Below are 21,757 nucleotides of genomic sequence, written 5' to 3'. Positions count from 1 at the left end.
ACGTCGTAAGTAATATTTATTTTATTGCAATTTTCGTAGGAATTCATTGATATTTTGATTGTATTACATCATTAAGTGTATGTTGCATCTGAGTAACTATAAATTTCTTCTATATTCTTAGCAATTACCCATTAAATTTATGAAAAAAATCCCAGCTCACTATCGTGATATCTGGGTTGCAATTGTACCAACGCATGATCGTGACTTTTAAGGTTTTTTTTACATTTGCCATTGAACAACGACCTCGTTTTGGGCTTCCTCGACGAGGGTGACTGTTCCGAGTTGGACTTTGTCGACAACGACCAAGAGTTTATCCCTCCGCAGCCGGAAAATGATGAAAAAGCTGAAGTTGAGCTATCTTCTCCGCCTCACCCATCTGTGGCAGCTGGGCAATTGAATATCTACGAGGAAGTCTACGTCTGATAGTATGGATAGTAGAAAAGCAGACCCATCTTGTTCTAAAAAGCCAAAGCAGACACCTTGTTCAATAGTAACTTTCATATCCTAGGATCGCAATGTACTGGCGGTATTTCACTCCTGCCCATCGTCTGCAACTTTACAAGGCGCAGGTTCGGCCTCATATGGAATACTGTTCTCATCTTTAGGCAGGTGCGCCCCAGTACCAGCTTCTCCCTCTGGACCGCATTGAACGGAGAGTAGCTTGAATCGTTGACTGCCAGGACATTTCGGATTTGCTTGACCCCTTGGCGCTGCGTAGAGATGTATCCTCATTGTGCATCTTCTATCGCATGTATCACGGGGAGTGCTCCGAAGAATTGTCCGGACTTATTCCTGCCGCCACTTTTCGCCACCGATCTACCCGACAGCACTTCCATCCACTTAGATGGTTGGCAGTCCACAACAGTACGTTTCTCTAGAAACTTCCTGCCCCGTACAACCAAACTGTGGAATGGACTGTCGTCTGCGGTGTTTCCGGACGGATACGACCTGCAAAATTTCAAGAAGAGAGCGTATCTTCACCTTAAAGGCCGGCAACGCACCTGTAACGCAAGGACAGTACTGGGGGCACCGCAATCGACATGTAAAGTTGTACAGCCAGAAAGGCCTTTTAGTTAATTTCTTCGTTTTTGTGTTAAATTTTTGTTTCCTAAGAAACATGAGTTTATCTCGCAAATGAACATGAAAATGATCTCATATAAAATTATGTGAATTTCGTTTAGTTTCTAATTTGTCTAATGAAAGAACATTTACATTCCAATGAAAACAAAATACTGTAATGTTGTACCTAAGCTATAATGTTAGCAATTATTAAATAAGTATTTTCTAATAACCAGATGCATTTTATTTCATTATAAATATTTTTCTGATAAGCGGACATTATCATTGCATAAAAATCTCATCAAAACTTATAAATGCACGATCGTGAGTTGGTAGAAGTCAGCCCCAGAGCTCACTATCGTGATATCGACTTTCCAAAGTCCTGTTATACGCTGGATTTTTTTTACTATTTTTTACATTAATATTACCACTTCTTTGCCAAAATAATATAGTTTTCATTGCAAAACAAAGGAACGAAAATCTCAGGTGCGAAAGGGGTATGGTGAAGTCAGAAAATTGATATCTTCATTTTAATTATTTTTATTTTCATACAAATCGGATTTTATAAAATTTATTTTGTATGAAAATTAAAAAAAATTAAATGATGATATCAATTTTCTGACTTCACCATACCATTTATATGACCATGTTAACATGGGCTAGTGTCGGCTCATATACCCATTTACCTAACACCCTGTATATTGACTGTCAGATGCAAAGCAAATAAAGGAGAAGGAGTGTTGCCAACTCTCACACAAAAATATCATCATCATCATTTAATTTTAAACCAGGATTAGGATAGGACGTCCACTGCTGAACATAAACCTCCCCCAATGCTTTCCATGTTGATCGATTGGTAGCGGCCTGCGTCCAGCGCTTCCCTGCTACCTTTATGATGTCGTCGGTCCACTTTGTGGGTGGACGTTCCACGCTGCGTTTTCCGGTACGCGGCCTCCATTCCAGGACCTTCCTGCCCCATCGGCCGTCAGTTCTGCGTCCGCGTCGGGCTATGTCCGCTGAATCCGCTGACATAGGAATGAGGAGATCCGTAAATGAACTAAAGTCGCTACTTTAGTTCATTTACGGATCTCCTCATTTCTGATTCGATCTCGTAAAGAAACACCGAGCATAGCCCTCTCCATAGCACGCTGTGCAACTTTGAGCTTCTGTATAAGGCCTATAGTGAGAGGCCACGTTTCCGAGCCATAAGTCATCACTGGTAACACACATTGGTTGTAGACTTTCGTCCTCAGGCACTGAGGTATTTTGGATGAAAAGATGTTGCGTAGTTTCCCGAAAGCTGCCTAGCCGAGTTGGATTCGACGATTGACTCCCTTTTCGAAATTGGACCTACCTAGCTGGATCGTCAACAATCTCGAGGATTGAGCTCCCAACCGAAACTGGGTAGGGCGCAACATGGACATTGGACATAAGCTTTGTTTTGTCCATATTCATCCTCAGGCCTACCTGTTAGGAAACTCGATTAAGGTCTTTGAGCATTGTGCCAAGATCTTACAACGATTCTGCCATGACCACAATCAGTATCGTGGGCAAACCGAAGGTGAGTGATGTACTCGCCATTAATGTTTATGCCGAATCCTTTCCATTCAAGGAGTTTGAAAGCGTCTTCCAATGCAGTGGTGAACAGTTTAGGAGATATAACATCTCCCTGCCTAACGCCTCACTGCAGAGGAATCGTCCCCGTGCTCTGCTCCTGTACTCGGACCGACATGGTGGCGTTTTTGTACAAGCACTTCAGCACCTCGATATACCGATAGTCAATACGGCACCGCTGAAGAGACTGTAAGCACTGCCCAAGACCCGAACGAATCGAAGACCTTCTCATAGTCTACGAACGCCAAGCATAGTGGCAAGTTATACTCGTCAATCTTCTGTATAACCTGTCGCAGCGTAAGCGCAAACAAAAATATGCCAGTGATTTAAAAAAAAATTAAGAAAAATGCTTAAAATATTTACATATCTCATAAAAAAAACAAAATACAAAACCAATAAGTAGGTAATCTTTATTAGTAGCTAATCTGATATCTTTAGGTTCTCTATACGTTCGCAATGTTCTTGTTACGACTCATGCCTAATACCTATAACAGATTTTTAGATAACTATGCAAAACCCGAAAGTACCGAAAGAACCGGGTTTTGAATTTTTAAAACCCGGTTCTTAAGCTGTCAAAAAAACCCGGGTTTTCCCGGTTCTTTCGGTTCCGGGATTACCCGGGTACAAACCCTAACCGTGCGCTAGCAGAGTCTCGTCTGCCCGCTCGGTGTCGGCCCAACTCGACGTTCCGTTAGCGCGCGGCGCCACCTGGCGGGCGGAATGCGCGCTTTGCCTCGTAACAAAATCATCTTCAAATCATTTTCGCCGACACGGCCTTCCTGACGAGCGCACGTCCTCGTGCGTTAATCATCTGTAACCAAAAAATTCAAACTTGAACCCAACTCAGCTCACCTCCTCTACAGCTCTACCATCATCTCTACAACCACAAAACAACTCTCTTTAACCATCATCTCATTTGGAACGCGTGGGACACTCGCTACAGCTCTGCGCCACGCGCTGGGGGCCATCACGCATGTAGCGTGAGACAGGCCAGCGGCTTGCAGCCAGTCAACGAGATGTTCCGTTACGTACCTTCACCATCATCACATAATATGCCGGCTGGTCTCATCACCACCGCATCTCTCTCATTTTCCATTTCCCGATGCACTTGTCCCACAGTGGTACCAACAACTCCACCATAACCTTCATCATCACTGCTGTCTACCTCTCTAGTAGACACAACTCTACCATCAATACTGTTATCAACCACCTCTGTGCCCTCAGTTCGCTCACCACCCAACTCATCACTACTACCCGCCGACACGGACCCATCATGCTCTAAGGCCTGATCACATAGAGCCTTGGCTATTTCTGTTAGACCTTCGCGCCCTCTAGGCACCCTAAGCAAACTTTCGTGGGGGTATTTGTAAATTCTCTTTGAGCCGTCAACATGTTGCAAAGTGTAGCGATCGTTCTCTAACACTTCGATAATTTTAAAAGGCCCCCTAAACTTCCGGTCCAACTTAGTTTGATTTCGTTCACAGCATTTTAGAAAAACAAAATCACCTGCACTGAAGGCACTAATTTGAGCTTTACCTTTATTGAAGCGTTCTGTATCTGACCTAGCCACGACTTCGATATTAGTACTAGCGTTTTGGCGAATATCACTCAAATTGGCCCTACCTTCGGAATCGTCATTATTACAAGTAATCTTTGAAATGCCTAGAGGCTGTGATTTAATTCCAAACATAAGTTCAGTTGGGGAATATCCAGTAATTCTACATTTTGTGGAGTTTAAAACTAACTGGATTTCACCAAGTTCATCGCGCCAAATGTTGTCTGAGCTATTTTCAGTAATAGTAAGAAGGTTTTTGAGAGTTTGCATCACCCTCTCCACCTGCCCGTTAGCTCTACTAGCCCCAACTGCAATAACATGGAACTCTATATTATTTTCGGAGCAAAACGCTTTAAAGCCACTACTTATGAAACATCGCCCTTGGTCAGCAATTACTCGTTTTGGGGTACCAAACAGATGAATAGCCTCTTTGAGTGACTCTATGGCACAACTAGCGTCTAGACTAGATGTCAACCGTAGTAGAACATATTTAGTGAACGCATCAATTATAACACAGACGTACTCTTTTTTTGAACTTTTCCCACTTAATTTCCCACTTAGGTCGATGTGCACTGTGTGCCAAGGAACAGGTGCTTTTGGTATCGAATGCAGTTGTATTGGTTGAGCACCAGAAGTACCTTTACAAGCCCTACACACTAAACAAGCATCTACAAATTTTTTGACAGCTTTCGCCATTCCAGAGAACCAATACAAGTCATATAACTTGTCCAAAGTTTTGTCATAGCCAAGATGTTTCACTTCTGCATGAACATGACTAATAAGAGACCATACTAGAGATTGAGGGACTATAGGCAACCAAACATTTCTTTTATTGCGTTGAACTTTACGATAAAGGACGCCTTTTCTAATATCATAAGACTGCGCCACGTCTTGTGAGAGATCTCCAGCTCTCCATTTATCCATAATATCGACTATCTCCTTATCCCTTTGCTGTTCTACTGCTAACCATTCTCTGTGTAACTCAAGAGACTGAATTTCTTTTGTTAATGGGTCTAAGTCAACTCTATTACATTCGGTTTGAGGCAATGGGTTTCTCGATAAAAAGTCTACATGGGGCATATTACGTCCTTCTCTATACTCTACGTTAAAGTCATAACTTTGCAATATTGCCCACCACCTATGCACGCGGGGCGTGAGATCTTTTTTTGTACTAGACGATTTCAATGCGTTACAGTCCGTCCTAACTGTAAAATGGCGACCGTACAAATAATGCCTGAAATGCTCGACAGCACGAACTACAGCCAGCGTCTCCAGTTCATAGGAGTGGTACCGCGATTCAGCATCTGAAGTGCGCCGACTGTAGTATGCCACAACATGCTGAGTACGCCCATCCCGTTGTATCAAAATAGCGCCGTAACCCAGCGAGCTTGCATCTGTATGAAGCTCTATGTCTTTATCCGGATCGAAAATTGTCAATACTGGCTCCGAGGTTAAAATCTCTATAACGCGCTTATGGATTTTGTTATGCTGTTCCGTCCAATTAATAGCACCGTTGTGCTGCGTGAGAGGGTACAAAGGTGCCATTAATACGGAAAACCCTGGTATGAACTGCCTGAAATACGAGGCTAGCCCAATAAACTGGCGAACTTGAGTAGCAGTACGTGGCGCTGGAATCTCTACTAGTGCTTTAATTTTGATAGGATTTGGCCTGATTTCCCCACAACGATGGCAAGAACCAGGAAATGTTGACATCGGTCGCTGATTATTATATCGTGGGCGTTTATTGTCAATGTTAGTGGCATCGTCGATATGTCGCTTCATAGATACCCCACGTAATATACGACACAGCTGTGATTTTGAAGATATGCTACTGGCATTCAATTCGCGCCTTAAATTATGATCACAGTTCGCCAATATTGACACAGCAAATCCAGTTATAACTTCCTCATTTAATTCAACTTTAGGTATTGTCTCAATCAAATTCCAAAGACGCAATGCGCCGTCTGCAGCGGTTTCTTTATCATTAATTTTGAACTTTATAATTCGATCAAAATAATCTTGCATTAACAACGGTTTAGCAAACTTCGCAATCAGAATATTTTTCACATTTTCCCACGTAATACAATCCGGCTGGATCTTGGTTAGGCACGTAGCAGCACGACCACGAAGCGCTTGCATTAAGGGTAATAATAAATCGGTACCTTTCAAATCCTTGTGCCTTACTATCACCTCGTTAATCTTACACCAGCCTTCGATGTCTGCGTCCGGATCGTCGGGGTCAAATTTGATGAGCGCCACCGGCGCGGGTGGCTGGAGCCCACCCGCCAACACGCGTAGCATCTTCAACAACGCAGCAGCATCGCCCGTATCACTCACACTTTCCGAACAAGTTGCATTGTCAGAGTTTTTCGAACAACCCGCACTACCCACCGCATAATGTTCCGTGGTCACGCTTGATTTACTTGCTGACCCACCATCGTTACACTCTCGGGTCCCGCATCCCACTTCTGATGTCGGAAAAGAACCAGGGATAGTGTTCTCAGGCGACTCAGACATGGTAATACGTGATCGAGTTATAAGGAGGCAGGGTATGATAATTTAAACAGTCAGGTGCGGTATATAACACTGTAATCGAATTTAACAAAACAAAGTACACTGTTCATAATAACAACGATTGATTGGTTCGATAACTTGAGGCAAACGATCCGTCAGAGTGGCGCGTGCGCACCGTGCGCTAGCAGAGTCTCGTCTGCCCGCTCGGTGTCGGCCCAACTCGACGTTCCGTTAGCGCGCGGCGCCACCTGGCGGGCGGAATGCGCGCTTTGCCTCGTAACAAAATCATCTTCAAATCATTTTCGCCGACATATAAATTTATTTTAAAGAAAAGATTATTTCTTGAATTTATTTCAGTCTTTTCATAGTCTATCAGGAGAAACAAAACACATTACCTGTTACATACCAAAATCATAAAATTCATATTCAGGATACACATGTAAGAAATGTTGGGTTTCATATAAAAAATGACAGGTTCTGTTTTTTTTATACACGATACAGATATTGTATCTTGTATGATATTATTAAAGTATTGTCAGATTGTCGATCAGTAGGCCTAGGATGCGCCACGATAAGCTTTTAACGCGCCATTTTATCGATTTTACGCGATAAGCCCATACATTTGTCGTCTAAAATCATCGATAAGATTTTATCACGGCGCGCATCCTAGTTGTTGTAATTCTTGTAGTAGAAGCCGATATAATACAATATGTTATAAGGTGCTGTCAGTCTGTATATCTAAGGCAGAGTGCACACGAGTTTATGTCTCGTACGTCCACTTTGTCGGTCGCACTGGTTCTCGCCGTTAGTATAAGTAAACAACACACATTTCATTTGACATTTAGGGTTGTCGACACAGAGAGAAATTTAAAAATTTCCTAAAAAAAAAAATTATTTCAGTAATTTGTAGTTAATAAAGTATTAGGCTAGGCAGTTTTATTTGGTAAAAATTTCGCTAAGTTAACTTTAACTTTTTAATTTTTATTTTAACGGCGGTCAGCGTAGGACTGGTCGTTAGGGAAACCCTTGAGGGAGGCATTTGTCCAGCAGTGGACGTCATTTGGCTGAAACGAACGAATGAACGATTTTAACTGCAAACTCACTCTCATAATATCTGCTATCTAGGTATGATAGTTCGTACCTTCATCATCTCATTCATCAGTCAGGCTTAAAAAAGTAATTCATTTTGAACTGTCTTTGAATACAGTCATAACAGTACAATTTAAATTTTCCGATTTTTTTTTCATTGACAGCAGCCCTGGCTGTCGCCGAAGAACCATCTATTAGCGGAATTAACGATCAAATATCAACGGAATGATTGGGACGTGTGTTAGTACGAAGCTGGCATATATCGCAAATGGAATTCCAATTCAAATTCCACATAAGGAAACCTTTGCGTGCCCGTGCGGGAAAACTATCACTAAATTATGATTTTAGTTAACTCAAAAACGTGTCGTCCAGCGACTTGGCCCACTTTTAGCTTGGCCCACGGGCCAAGTCGCTGGGAGACTCTTAAAACATTAACACATTCAAAACGTGACCTTTGATTTAAAAACTCTCTAAAGATTGACTAAGAGAAAATGTAAGTATCAAGTTCGCTATTTTATTAGCATTGAGTAGTTGCATCTCAAACAGAATTAGAAATAACTTGAATACCGCTTTCGGCGATTCGATTTTTTCAAGTTAGGTATTTAAAAGTAGCTTTTTGTATCTTGTAATTTATGAGCCATAAAGTTTTAAATAAATAAATAATGATCTAGAATTCTAGAAGCTTCATTTTAAGAACATTATACACTAACCTTATCATCATAGTTAACTTAATGTTTCAATTAAAATGTTTTAATTATCACAGATCTTTACGACATGCCATTCATGCACAGACAGCACATCAACTATCTAGCATCTTATGTCGTTGAAATAGGCTCTATTTTGCAATAATATAGTCAGATTCTGTTGACTGTACCTCGCGTGTGGACATTCCTTAAGTTACATCTCAACAGCGCGTTATACGCATGTAAATCTGTAAATCTCTAGCTCCATATATTATCTCGTGTGTTCGCCGCCTAAAGATGGCGACTGACTTGAGACTTGACATAAAAAGGTAGAGGTCCCCAAACTGTTGTCTCGAAGAGCCCTCGCAGTTCCTACAGTTTGAACATTTACGCTAATATTTATTTCATTTACCGAGTGCGAAAATATCTTTATATTTAACGTTAGAATCCGTATATGTAGTATTAGAGACCGGTAGATCTATTTTCATAAACATAAGACACTGGATACTTAACTTGAACATTAAACTGCCTCATTTTGAATACAATTTATCACTTAGCATTTAAAGCGCGCGGAGATGTCCGTCTATTCTGACGTTTCTAGAGTGACATGGATATCACTAACGTCAATGTCACCCTAAAAGCAGCTCATTGGCTATAACGCTACAGATATTTTAACGTTTAGATTTTTCACAAGTAACAGGTACTTTGGTTCGTAAGAAGTTTATAAATGTGATCGATATTGTGGCCCCAATTGGACCCCCATTTGAACCCCTCAAGTTTATTTTCTAAACATTTCTTGCTTCCCATCCAGTCAAACTACAAAGCAAGCGTTTACCTCTGTTATTTGCATTTCCAAACCAATATCGTCTCGAAACCATTACAAGCGAACGGTGCAAGTTAATGTCCACCTTTACGATACGGCTTTTTTATTGCGAGATTTACGAGTCGGTGTGTACCCTTCCTTATGAGACGTTTATAGATCATTTGTCAAGACTCAGCTTTAGCTTTGCATTTTATATTGCTGATAGTTGTACTTAAGATCTTTTGTGAAATGGGATTCTCTGTTCCAAATATTGCTCTGTATTTGAAATGCCATTCGGTGTTAAAGTGACATCTTTGTTTAAGCGCTTTTTATTTATGTATTTTTTAGAATGTTAATTCCTACTTTACCTAGTTAAATGGGCGTCAGAAAAGCATAACTGTCAAAAGACAGTAAATACTAAAAATGTATAGGATGTCTTAATTGTATGGTTTTGTCGATGGGAATAATACGTAGGCAGCAGACATATTGATACACGTAGCATTTTTCACACATGTCTTCATGGGATTTCATGTCCCTTTTGGGATTCAAACTGAAACCACTGAATAACGTACTCTGAAACCTTTAACTATTGTACATAATCCGCAGTGTATTAGAAATTGTAATTAACTATTCCGTTTATTTTCTAGTTGCCAAATAGAGTCAATTCAAACTAAAATTATTGCTCATACATTTTATACGTATACGGTGTCAATAACCCGAACTACTTCAATTAAGTCTTAAAGTCATAGACAAAGTAATTCAAAGCCACAATTAAGACACTTGCCAGTCAATTAATGTCAGATGTATGTAAACATCCCGACAATCAGAGTAAGCGGGTAGATGAGACTAATTGAAACTACGTCATACTGATTTTAGATCGTTCACAAAAATACTGACATCATTGATCATTCAGTAAAAAAAAACGGAATTTTTCTACTTTTCATTTATGATAATATTCAGTTTATAAAACCCTACTTATGCCTACCCTACCCTACTATAATCCTTTTTTTATGCAGAGCAAGGCAGGTATTTGCCGCAATCGCACCTGATGTTAAGTGAGATGTAGTTTAGGATGGTAAATATCTGCCCTGTAAGTGCCTATTTACTATTAACTTAATGAAAAATAGGTTCATTTTAAGGTCCATAAAGCATCCAATTCAAATTCTACTAATCATGCTACTAACAAAAATTAGTTAATAATGAAGTGTGATGCATCTTACAAATTTTACACCCACCATTGATACTCACTTAACTACTTTAAATAAATCGGACGCGTGTAAATAGGCCCATAGCGGCGACTTCAAAATATCACTAATTGAACGTAAGGCAATACACCTATAAACTATAATTAGAGTTGATGATGTGACAACGCTGTTTTGTAACCAGTGGGAAGATTACATTAATTAATGGGAAATAGAAGAATATCTGATTTGACATATCGAGAAGAGGTTCTATCGGGCTGATTATAAACTGGTAGTGAACAGGTCTTTACTAGGTAGCTACAATAAAACCGTGGACTGTATGTACTATATCATTCTATTTCGCTTTCAAACTAGTTCTACTACATTGTTCTACTTTGATAGACCTAGACAGACACATAATTTTGGGCTCCTCTTGACCCAAGGAAATGGAAAAAATCAAATTGAACCGCGTGTTAATCTACCCTCAGTGCCATCTAGTATCACTTTGCAACAACTAAAACAACAGTACTATCTTTTGATACTAGATGTCACTTTATACACATATGTGACTTCAACATGCCGCCCACCAAGGACAGAATGTCCTTAACTATGACCCATACATGTCTCGTAAAAAACCTGCCGTATAACAAACAACACCTCGCGTATAAAAACCCCTCGTATAATAAACCCTTTACATATTAAAACCACTCGTTTAACTGAACCTTAAAGCTAATAAATCAAATAAACATAACCTTCATTAACAGCAACATTAACAGTTAAAACAAATTTTAAAACTACACATTTTACATTTACAAAATACAAGTCATCCCATCAGTTCAGGGATTGTCCTAGAAAATCTTGCCAAACAACCACGTTCTTAGAGACAAGTTATCATCCTACACCAAAATTGTATCCCCGACTGCCGGCTCAGAACTTTTATGAGCCTGTTTAATAAACCTTGTATGAAAATTGTAAAATGTCTATAAAATATCAATTGAACTTATTACCTACCTAAAAATCACGAACTGAACTATAGAGTGAAGAACTATTTTCTCACATAGATTGGTCTACCGTACCTATATGAACATAACCCTTTTTCTTTTCGCGTTTAGTGTATGACAGTTTGTTCTCTTAAAACCCTTGAAAAACTTTCATACACACTACTAACAATTTAGTCATTCAAACAGTTCCACCAAACTCAATCTGCGGTATATCTAATCACTTGTCACCGAAGTAACGGAGTTGTGACACTAGCAAACTAGCCCAACGGGAATTTCCCTGATGCAGTGATTACGCGTAAATAAACCCCAGCAGCGTAAGCAACGTTGAAGGCATCTGAGAATCCCTGCAGCCCTGCAAAGCATAATCTGATCGAGTGAATACCACCGTGGATACTATAGCTAAGTGTTAACTCGTTAAGTAAGGTAAGTATTCCAATCTTTTGTTATATCCCTAGTAAGTTCTTCCTCTCACCCTATTCCAGCTATCCACACTGCTTGATAACTTCTTCGCTTAAGCAAGTTGCTATCCATCCTAATGGATTGAATAGATGTGATCAATACAACCAATATATTTTTCTTTTCCTTACAGGGGCGGACAGCAGCGGCAATTCACCGAGTACTGAAATTCATCATTGTTCCTGTTTCAGGTAAGTCCCTCTTTTATTTTATAGTTGAAATCCCAGTTGTCCTTCTTTGTCCTTTTTGTTCTAATAACCTTAGTAACCCTTCTCTGTTACATAACCATTTGTCCTATAAAACCCTCATCTATACTATAAATCCCTAGTTTGTTTTATAAATCCCTTATTTGTACTATAAATCCCTAATTTGTTCTATAATCCCTTATTTGTTCTAATTTTTCTTCCCCAGTTTGACTCTTGCGGATGCGTCAAACACCACTTTCGCAGTTGATCTTTCTTCCTTCATAACAGCATGTGGTAAGTATACTGCTTGTTCTTTATTGTAGTTAGTTTCCTGTTTTAACTTCATGTGTTCTAGCTGTGTATTATCCTCTGTGTATCTTCTGTTCTTTAGCTTGTTGTATCCGTAATAAATCTTCGTTCTAAATGTTTTCAATAATTTTCTGACCGATGTTTCTTCTTGTTTACAGGTAAACACTTCTTCGTGGTATGGACACTTCACTCTGCATCTTCCATCTGCACTCCAACGAGTGGTTGCTGCAAATATTTCTTCGCGTGGCTGTTCTTTTGATGTTAAATTTCTTGATGTCAATAAAGATTCCATATCCAAAACCCTAGTGCGTTTTAAATCCAATTCCTCTACACACGCATGCAACACTGTAACACGATTTTCATCAGCAGCTGTATTTATCGGTCCAGATATTATCCACCCAAGTGTGGTGCACTGTGCCACTGGTGAACCCATAGGTCCCCGTAACAACCCATTCCTTAATATCTGACTACATACGTCTGCTCCCAGAAGAATATCAATTTTGTTCGGTACGTTAAATTGCGGATCAGCTAAATAAACCTGCGATAATTCAACCCAATTGCCTAAAGAAACTCTCTGTCCTGGTATGTATGACGTAATGTCGCTAAGAACATACGCCTCTACCTCTATCTCAAAACTCGGATCTAATCTAGATTTTAGTGTAAGTGAAACCATAGAACTAGATAACAAAGAAGGTTTCTCATCGCCCAAGCCTGATATGACATTAGTCACATTTATTTTCTTTAGTCCCAAACCTTGGACCGTAGCTTCAGTCACGAACGAAGCTTGAGAGCCTGGATCTACTAAAGCCCTACACACGTGATATTGGCCTGTCCTAGACTTAACGTCAACCAATGCTGTTGCCAATAACACATGACTGCTCTTAGTCTTCGCGTAACATGCCATGTGATTTGCAGTCTCAATTGGCTGCGTATCCTGTTCTAAAGCTTTCAGATTGTTGTCCTTCCCCGCACCTTCTTCAACTACTTGACCTAAAAACCCTGAACCAGCAGTCGAAGTGGGGGCTTTCCCTGAGTGAAGCAAAGAATGATGCCGTTTTTTACAAACTCTACAATTGGTGGGTGATCGGCAAAACTTTACACCATGGTTGCTTCCTAGACAGTTATAACACATCTTATTTTTTATAACAAAGTCACGTTTGTTCTCATAACGCAAATTAGCAAACTCTTTACAAAAACATAACTTGTGTTCTTCACCACAAAACTCGCAAGATAATTTTTGAACATTAGTCGCATGTAAAACCCTAGAATGACTAATGTTCTGCCCGGTATGCACATTGGAAGCTGACTGTCTACTTAAATGTTTAGGTTCGATACATTCCATAGCCCGAAACCTATCGTACAAGAAATCTTTCATTTGACTATAAGTTGGTAAACAATCAGACGCTACAGTTCTAGCAATGTGTAGTTCCCACTCCTTGCGTGTCTCGGGATCTAGTTTTGTACTCAACAGATGTATTATGATTATGTCCCACGTAGAGACATCTATCCCTAAATTAATTAAAGCATTTAAGCAATCTGAGGTTGTGTCAATAAAACCCTTTAAAATACCTGCAGATACAGTACTAGCATTACGTTGACTTAAAAACCGATTCAAAATGTTGTGTGCCAAATATTTTTTGTTACTGTATCTTTGCTCTAAAAGTAACCAACATTGTTCGTAGTTAGCCTCAGATACCGGTATGTATCGAATAAGTTGTTCAGCCTCTCCCGTCAAATACCCCTTTAGATACTGTAGACGTTGAACATTGTCAAGAGATTGATTTTTATGTATCATTGACACAAATAGATCCCTAAAAGTTATCCATTCTGTGTAGTTACCTCCAAACTTTGGAATATGAATCTCAGGTAACTTCACTCGAGATTGAGATGGACAATTTGGCTTATTATTGTCTACTGACTCTGTTGACATCGCAGATAAACATTGTTTCAATGCGTCTTTAAAATCCAAGAACACTTCCTCTGTTTTATCGTACACATCATTAACCATATAATTTGCTTTGTTTAATAATTTCGGATCTGATATTTGTAATAATTCCTTATGCCCTTGTCTGAATTTAACCCACAACTCTATCAATGCCTGTAACCTGTTGTCTATGTAATCTCTAGTCAAGCGTTCTTTGGGAGACTTTTTGTAATTAACTTCAGCTTTAAAAACCCTGGATGATAAATCATCCTGATAGTTAATTAGAGATTCCATAGTAGCCATTGTTGAATAAATGATTACAAAGCAAAAATAAAGTAAAAAGTTAAAATCGAAAAAAATAACTTAGAATTTTTTCTTAGTTCACTTCATGAAAATTTTACAAGTGTTTGAACCATTAAAATTCTATGGAAAATCGGACATAGAGTCCCCGTACCTTCGTTTTTTCCACTTAAATTCTAAGTCCTAACTACTTCTAAAATTATTCTAAGTTAAAAATCCTATGAAAATAAACTAAAGTTCCAAACAATTTTAAAGTTATAAAGTTCCTTGAAATAAGGTTGAAATTTGCCTGCTTAGTAAATGTCAAAGTACTCACGGTTCGCACTTTACTCACACATAGATTGCACTGAAAACCTTCTTTGTCGATGTGTAGTGAAGCCCGTAGATCCCGTTGTCCTCAGTCGCTGATCCAGCTGAGCCTGCAGCAGGCCACAACCAGGAACTCCTTGCTTGCCTCAGCTCGATTCAGCTCCTCCAACCAGCTCTTCATCCAAGAGCTGTTCTGCACTCCATGAACCAGCTCGTAATCCAAGAGCTGTTCTGTTCTCCAAGAACCAGCTCATCATCCAAGAGCTGTTCTGTACTCCAAGAACCAGCTCATCATCCAGGAGCTGTTTTGTACTCCTCCTACCTACCACGTACTCGGTTTGTTGCAGCGATCCACTGCGAGTACGGGTTTCAGCGGTTTTCACCACTGTGCACTCAAAAATAGCCTTTATATTCCGGCTCGTCAAGGACCATGCACAGGTCTTTACTAGGTAGCTACAATAAAACCGTGGACTGTATGTACTATATCATTCTATTTCGCTTTCAAACTAGTTCTACTACATTGTTCTACTTTGATAGACCTAGACAGACACATAATTTTGGGCTCCTCTTGACCCAAGGAAATGGAAAAAATCAAATTGAACCGCGTGTTAATCTACCCTCAGTGCCATCTAGTATCACTTTGCAACAACTAAAACAACAGTACTATCTTTTGATACTAGATGTCACTTTATACACATATGTGACTTCAACAGGTAGTCTTCTTTCTTTCGTAAATAGGTAGAGACCATTGATAGACAACCAGATGGTCAGATTATTTATCCATGATAGTTATGTAGATGAGTTTAACAATGTAAAGGGCAGACAGGTAGCGAAAAGTACTCAGAGAAAACTAGTTATATCTACCTACTCTTAAATGGATCACATATGTGGGATATGATGTTCATCCACAATAAGGAAGCTAGATGTTAGTGCTTCCTTCCGAGCGGGTGTTATGCTCGGGGACCAAGGTCCAATTTACACCATCTTGGTTTGTCTATATATACTTGGCAGGATATAAAACTCCGTCACCGCGATGCAGGTTTGTATGAGCGGCGGAGTGTGCCATAGTGTAGTAGTTACAGCGCCATCTGTTGGTACACAGTTTGTAGTGGCGTATCGTCGATGTCGCCACACCACTCCCCCCGGAAGAACCGGAGGTGGATGACGTCAGGATGAGCTCAGCAGTCTGTGCGTGATGTGCTTACAAGTGCCAGTGTGCTCAAGTCTGCGGTGCGTCGAGACGAGCAGTATGCGGTGCTCTATCCACGGTGAGTCGGGATAGTTAGCGGAGGCGTCTTCGATGGTCGGGCGTGGAGCTGGGCCAGAGCTGTACCCGTGACCAGTGAAGTGACGGTTGCTTGCTGCCGAGGAACCAGGAAGGTCGGTTGCGATCTGCGATGGTCCCTGAAGGCTGGATGCTGGCTTGTTGAAGACTGGAGCTGATGACGGAGTGGCGGAGATGGTGAGGATGGCGGAGGCTGATGCCGAAGATGGTGGCGATGGAGGTCACGTCTCACATCACGTCGGGGTCACCAATGTGGGATATGATGTTCATCCACAATAAGGAAGCTAGATGTTAGTGCTTCCTTCCGAGCGGGTGTTATGCTCGGGGACCAAGGTCCAATTTACACCATCTTGGTTTGTCTATATATACTTGGCAGGATATAAAACTCCGTCACCGCGATGCAGGTTTGTATGAGCGGCGGAGTGTGCCATAGTGTAGTAGTTACAGCGCCATCTGTTGGTACACAGTTTGTAGTGGCGTATCGTCGATGTCGCCACACATAGTCAGATTAAAGCCACCAAAAACGTCCTTGAAATATCTTTTTATCAGAACTAATTGAGAACAAACAGCGCTAAATAGAACGGGCAATACACCTATAAACCACAATTAAAGCTATTGATGGACCGACAGACACTTGTATTTAACGACAGTGACGACAATGTTGTTCTACTTCTGCCAGACTATGGGCAGAATTCTATACCTCTATAGTTTACGGGATTATTCCCACCTCTCGTTCCCACCTCTGCAACTCCTGTGTAGCCTGGATCTACAGCTTGATCGCCAATAAAAACCCAACCAGTGAAGGTCAAGTTTGTCCCAGAGGAAAGTTAAACTGTCATTGGACCCGCAACGAAATTAATCAGAAGATCATAGGAGGAGTTCGAAGTTGAGCTTCGACTTCCAAACCGTATACCCTACCCTACATACTACTAACAAGTTCATGTCTCGTACTTTAACAAAACGGTTAAAAATAGCTCTGGTCTCTAACTTTGCGCGATTTACGCCTCAATAAAAGGCAGATTACCTAATCAAATGGTATACGTGAACTTTCGCATGTACACGCATACATAAAGCCAAATTCATAGCTCAAAATGTCAGGTATTTATACTATGCTAGCCAATTTTGTGCCAATTGCAATAAAATTATGGTCCCGTGACTTGCTTGTCACACCATGAAAACTTTTGTATTGTTGTGACATCATCTATTAATTTGTAAACACGTGTACCATGAGTGACCGTGGTAAAGTCCATGAGAAGTGATATCTACCCGGCGCTTAAGTGAAATTCATAGAAGCCAGTTTTAAGAAGTTTTTATCATTTTACAACCAACATAATCAAGCCAATTCAACGTGCATTCCTCATCATACATTAAAATGACTCCCGACAACATTAATTAGGAAAGATTGAGTTCTTCCAGTCGTAAACTTTCATTAGAAATTGGGTGAAGTTAATTAAAAATGAACACTTTTAGATGCGATTGTAGAATTTGTCATTGTTAATGTAAAATTTTAGAGAAATGTTTATGACTGTGACAAAAACTAGCTGACTAGACATGATGAGTGAGCAGACGTTGTAAATACCTCAAATCACATAACAGGTGAAGCAACTAGTACTGTTCTTAATATAAATCGTCGCGTTGCAGCAAATGGTGTCAAAGACGACATAACTATAGGTTTACTAAGTGAAGGAATGGATTGAATTGAAGATGACTTGAATGACGAACAAATGACAGAATCAATATCTATTAACGAATTTGTGATCTCAATTGGCTTTAAGTAGATCAACTTAGAAGTCGTTGTGGTTATTCTTGATAAAATATCGTTTGACATTTGTATCACTATAAGTTATGGTATCTGTAATGGTGTGTTTTCTTAATTTTATGAGACTTTATGTTTTACGGGTTATCTCGTCGAGATTAGATGCCAAAGGTCAAAACATTAGAAAGATACGTTTATGAGATCCTTAAGCTTGAATTAATTATTTAAAATGGAATATATTTTTGATTAAGTAACCATGAAAATTTAATTTATTACAACATGGCATGTAATGGATTCAATAAAATTTTGAAGAGAAAAACATGTAGGTACTGCAGTATTATATTCTATCTATTATTGATATGGTTATAATCACTATTGCTCCAGACTCTATACGTGGAAGAAAGTTATAAAATTTTGACAAACATCTCAGACATAATGCGCAAAAGACAATTTCTAATCAAAACGCTCTAAAATCTCAAGCCGACAAATTATCACGTTCACAACCAACATTCCCAACATCTGAAACTTTGCGTGGAAATTAAAAATAACACAAATTACTGTTCAGTTCATTGAGCAAGATGATCTAGCGCGGTCGGCTGTGATCTAGACTGAGAATAGTCCCATCGCTGTGCGCGCGCAAAATATCGACGCTAATTTTGTACTGCGCAGACCGGAGTTATGCATTGTCCCATGTCACTACCGCTTCTGGGTTTGTGTTTGACAGTTTTATTTTCTGCCAACCTGTTTTTGGGAGTTCGGTCTTTGGAGTATCAAAACTCCGTTATTGATATTTGAGATGTCACTCGCAGTATTTGGTTTGAAGAATAGATTCTGATCTTCAATTGTCTTTTATTTTCTTCAGATAGATTTCGTAATGGATATTGAGATGCCTTCTTTTGGTGTTAATTGATTACAAGAAGTTCCAGAGAGTTGCATAGAGATAATCGAAGCCTAATAACTGCTCGAATATAGCGAAAAGTATTTTGATTAATGAGTTGAGTAATTACTTACATTGTTGTACCTATTATTTACGATATTTGAACGTGGTCTATCAATTACTAACTTGAAAAGTTGATGTTTTACAACAAACTATCAGCCGTAGAGATTGTTTGTGGAAATCGCTTGTGAATTAGTTTTGCAATCATGATGTAATCTTTAAGCTTATAATTAGTATTGGCACCACGTGTTGCAATTGTTCTTTCTAATATAACGTAATTAGTATTACAATCAGCACTTTCATTTATGAGGCATCCAGGTTTCTCTATAATATTTGTGAATTCCCAAATTACTTAATTGTAATTCCCAAAATTATTTGTGTCATTTTTATTTGCAAATTCAATCAGTTTTGAGTCTACAAGATGTGTTGTAATTTTTGTTTAATATTTGATTATTTGTTATTCAAGATTATATAGTTCCTGTTCCTTTATTTCATACAGTTTTGAGTCTATGTATTATTGGAACATTGTTAAATAAATGTATAACCAGTTAAGAATTGTTATTCAATTCGAATCAGTATCGACGTTACTTGGCCAAAAATATCCCACCAACAGGAGATTAATCTTCAACTCATTAAAAGTTTGTCAGATGCTAAGTGCTAAGATATATTTGTATTTTAAACATGCAAATACCACGTATGAGATTAAGACTGGGGACCCGGTTACCTGTTTAATCCTAAACACACATTTTGTAGTTTTAACTTTTGATTTGGAACTCTTTTGGTTGAGATCGTGGTTTGGTTATTAACATTTTAAACACTGGAACTTTTTCGAATGCAGAACTTTCTTTTTTAATTTTCATGGTTCAGCCTCAACGGAAAAAACAATGAAAGAGCGCTGATTTTGGAAATGGAACGTTATTAGAAACGAAAAAGTTGAATAAACATGCCAGTAGAGAAGTTCGTTAGACCTTTAAAAACAGAATTCATTCATTTTATGGATTTGTTCTACGAGTAATATTTCCTTAGACACACTCATACTGAACGAATGAATATCAGTGGTTCTAGATTATTGTTATTCGAGAGGGTCTGTTTCATCATCATTTTAGCCACAGGACGTCCACTTGCTCAATATAGGCTTCCCCTAGTGATTTCGAGGTTGGCCGGTTAACAGCGGTCTGCATCTAGCGCCTTCTTGCAACCTTTTGAGATCATCTGTCCACCTTGTAGGTACTTAGTGTTCGTTACACATTTGAATATTTTCGATGATGACTTCTACTTCGACGTAATACTTAGAAAAGTGTTACGTCACAAACTTTGTTATGGCTACCGAAATAGCAGACATTTTAGTGCGAGCCCACTAATTGCGAACGGTATCGGGTACTGACACCACTGTCAATATCCTACCACGTGGAGTCATAAACCTTGTTGGTGACGTCAAATTAGAGAACTGCTGGATACAGTATTAATTATGGAAATCTTGCCATGTTTTCTTGATAAAACAAAAGAACACTTAAAGCAGGTTATGTGGAAATTTAGGACAGAACTACTATAATATGTAGCTGCTTTTATTCTTGCTCATCTGATGCAAGAATTAGCAACAGATTTCTGCTTTTTAAATAGAAAAGATACACATTTCTTTAAAATCAAAATTGATCGAGTAGACTACTCGATTGTAATATCTTGAAGAAATCGATAGCGAGCTCATTGTCTCGAAATCATTGCAGCCCTCAATCGAAGTCGAGACATCAAAAGAAACCATCGACTTTAATTCGATTGCACTGATATCGAGTTGATATCGAGTGTCTTATGTCATAGAGTCCAATTGAAACTCTAAATGAAGATTGTGATTTTATCTCGACGGCAGATGGCGACTGAATAGGTCAATTAAAACTGTTATTGGCAGATGAAGTTGATATGAAGATAATGAGAAGTAAGTTTGTAAAATACTTAACGTATTTGCGCAAACTATCACTCAAAATAAAATTAACAAGTGGACTTTGGCTAAAACAAGTGTGGTTTTTAAATTTTAGGCTTTCTCAGTTCATCCCTTGGTGCTTCGGACATCCTGGGTTCGGTACCCAGATAGGACAAATCAGAAAAACAGCAATTTATTTAGCACAGTGGAAAAGTCTTACGCCCGTATTCAGAAACATTACTATGAGGTCTCACAGTGCGCCTGGACGCACAGGGTGACATATGAATTAATCACAGACCTAACGCCCGTATTCACAAACGATGCTAGCTTAAGTAAAGCAGAAAACAGAACGCACAGGGTTGAATAGAGCTCTGTGATTGGTTCGTGTGTCACCCTGTGTGTCCACGTGCACTGTGAGACCTCATAGTAACTTTGTGAATACGGGCGTTAATGTACACCTATTTATTCAGCTCTTTTCTTTTTAAAAAGTGAGACAAGTCACTGTAGCAGTTTACGTTCCTATTACCAGCTATTTTGCTACAAAAATGTTGTCGGATATGCTCTTGTCAACTGTAGGAGATTGTATAGTTGACAAGAGCATCATTTTCCTCTATTCTTCGGAAAAAAATTACTCTAAAGCGCATTACCCTATTACGTATTTAGAACAAAAAAAAAACGTAACACAAAAGTATCTATTGGACATCAAAGTGAACCCGAACGCTCGCGTCGATGCCAAAACTTCGCTAAAAGACGACACCTCAAAATAGTGGCATTTCTAATGGCTTACGCCCAGTTTTCAGAAGTATTTCCGCGCACCACGTCACGGGGTTATTGACCTGTGTTATCGTGCTTATCAGGTTTACGGCCTTGTGAGGTAGGACTG

The 21,757-nt window shown here is 39.3% G+C and overlaps 2 protein-coding genes and 1 long non-coding RNA gene across 4 annotated transcripts in view; 2 read left to right on the top strand and 1 right to left on the bottom strand.

Moving 5' to 3' along the window:
* LOC135081899 (fibroblast growth factor 5) overlaps positions 1–21,757 on the top strand; it is a 242,693-nt gene that overhangs the window by 40,836 nt on the left and 180,100 nt on the right. The window lies entirely within an intron of this gene.
* LOC135081800 (uncharacterized) lies at positions 3,349–6,773 on the bottom strand. 2 transcript variants are annotated; one of them, XR_010259273.1, is made up of 2 exons: positions 3,706–3,818; positions 3,349–3,484 (listed from the first exon to the last, which is right to left on the bottom strand). XR_010259273.1 is itself a non-coding variant. In XM_063976587.1 (2 exons), the coding sequence occupies exons 1-2, from the start codon at positions 6,743–6,745 to the stop codon at positions 3,425–3,427; spliced, it is 387 nt and encodes a 128-aa protein (XP_063832657.1). In that variant the 5' UTR covers positions 6,746–6,773; the 3' UTR covers positions 3,349–3,424. The 2 variants fall into 2 exon arrangements, 1 of the variants encoding a protein (XP_063832657.1); XM_063976587.1 differs by lacking the exon at positions 3,706–3,818 and adding an exon at positions 6,419–6,773.
* Positions 12,090–12,696, top strand: LOC135081699 (uncharacterized). Its single transcript, XR_010259243.1, has 3 exons — positions 12,090–12,145; positions 12,366–12,433; positions 12,607–12,696. It is a non-coding gene; the product is annotated as an uncharacterized LOC135081699 (long non-coding RNA).

The sequence above is a fragment of the Ostrinia nubilalis genome, chromosome 20 (genome assembly GCF_963855985.1).
Source record: "Ostrinia nubilalis chromosome 20, ilOstNubi1.1, whole genome shotgun sequence".
Taxonomy (NCBI): Eukaryota; Metazoa; Arthropoda; class Insecta; order Lepidoptera; family Crambidae; genus Ostrinia; species Ostrinia nubilalis.
This window is presented reverse-complemented; position numbering and strand designations above follow the sequence as displayed.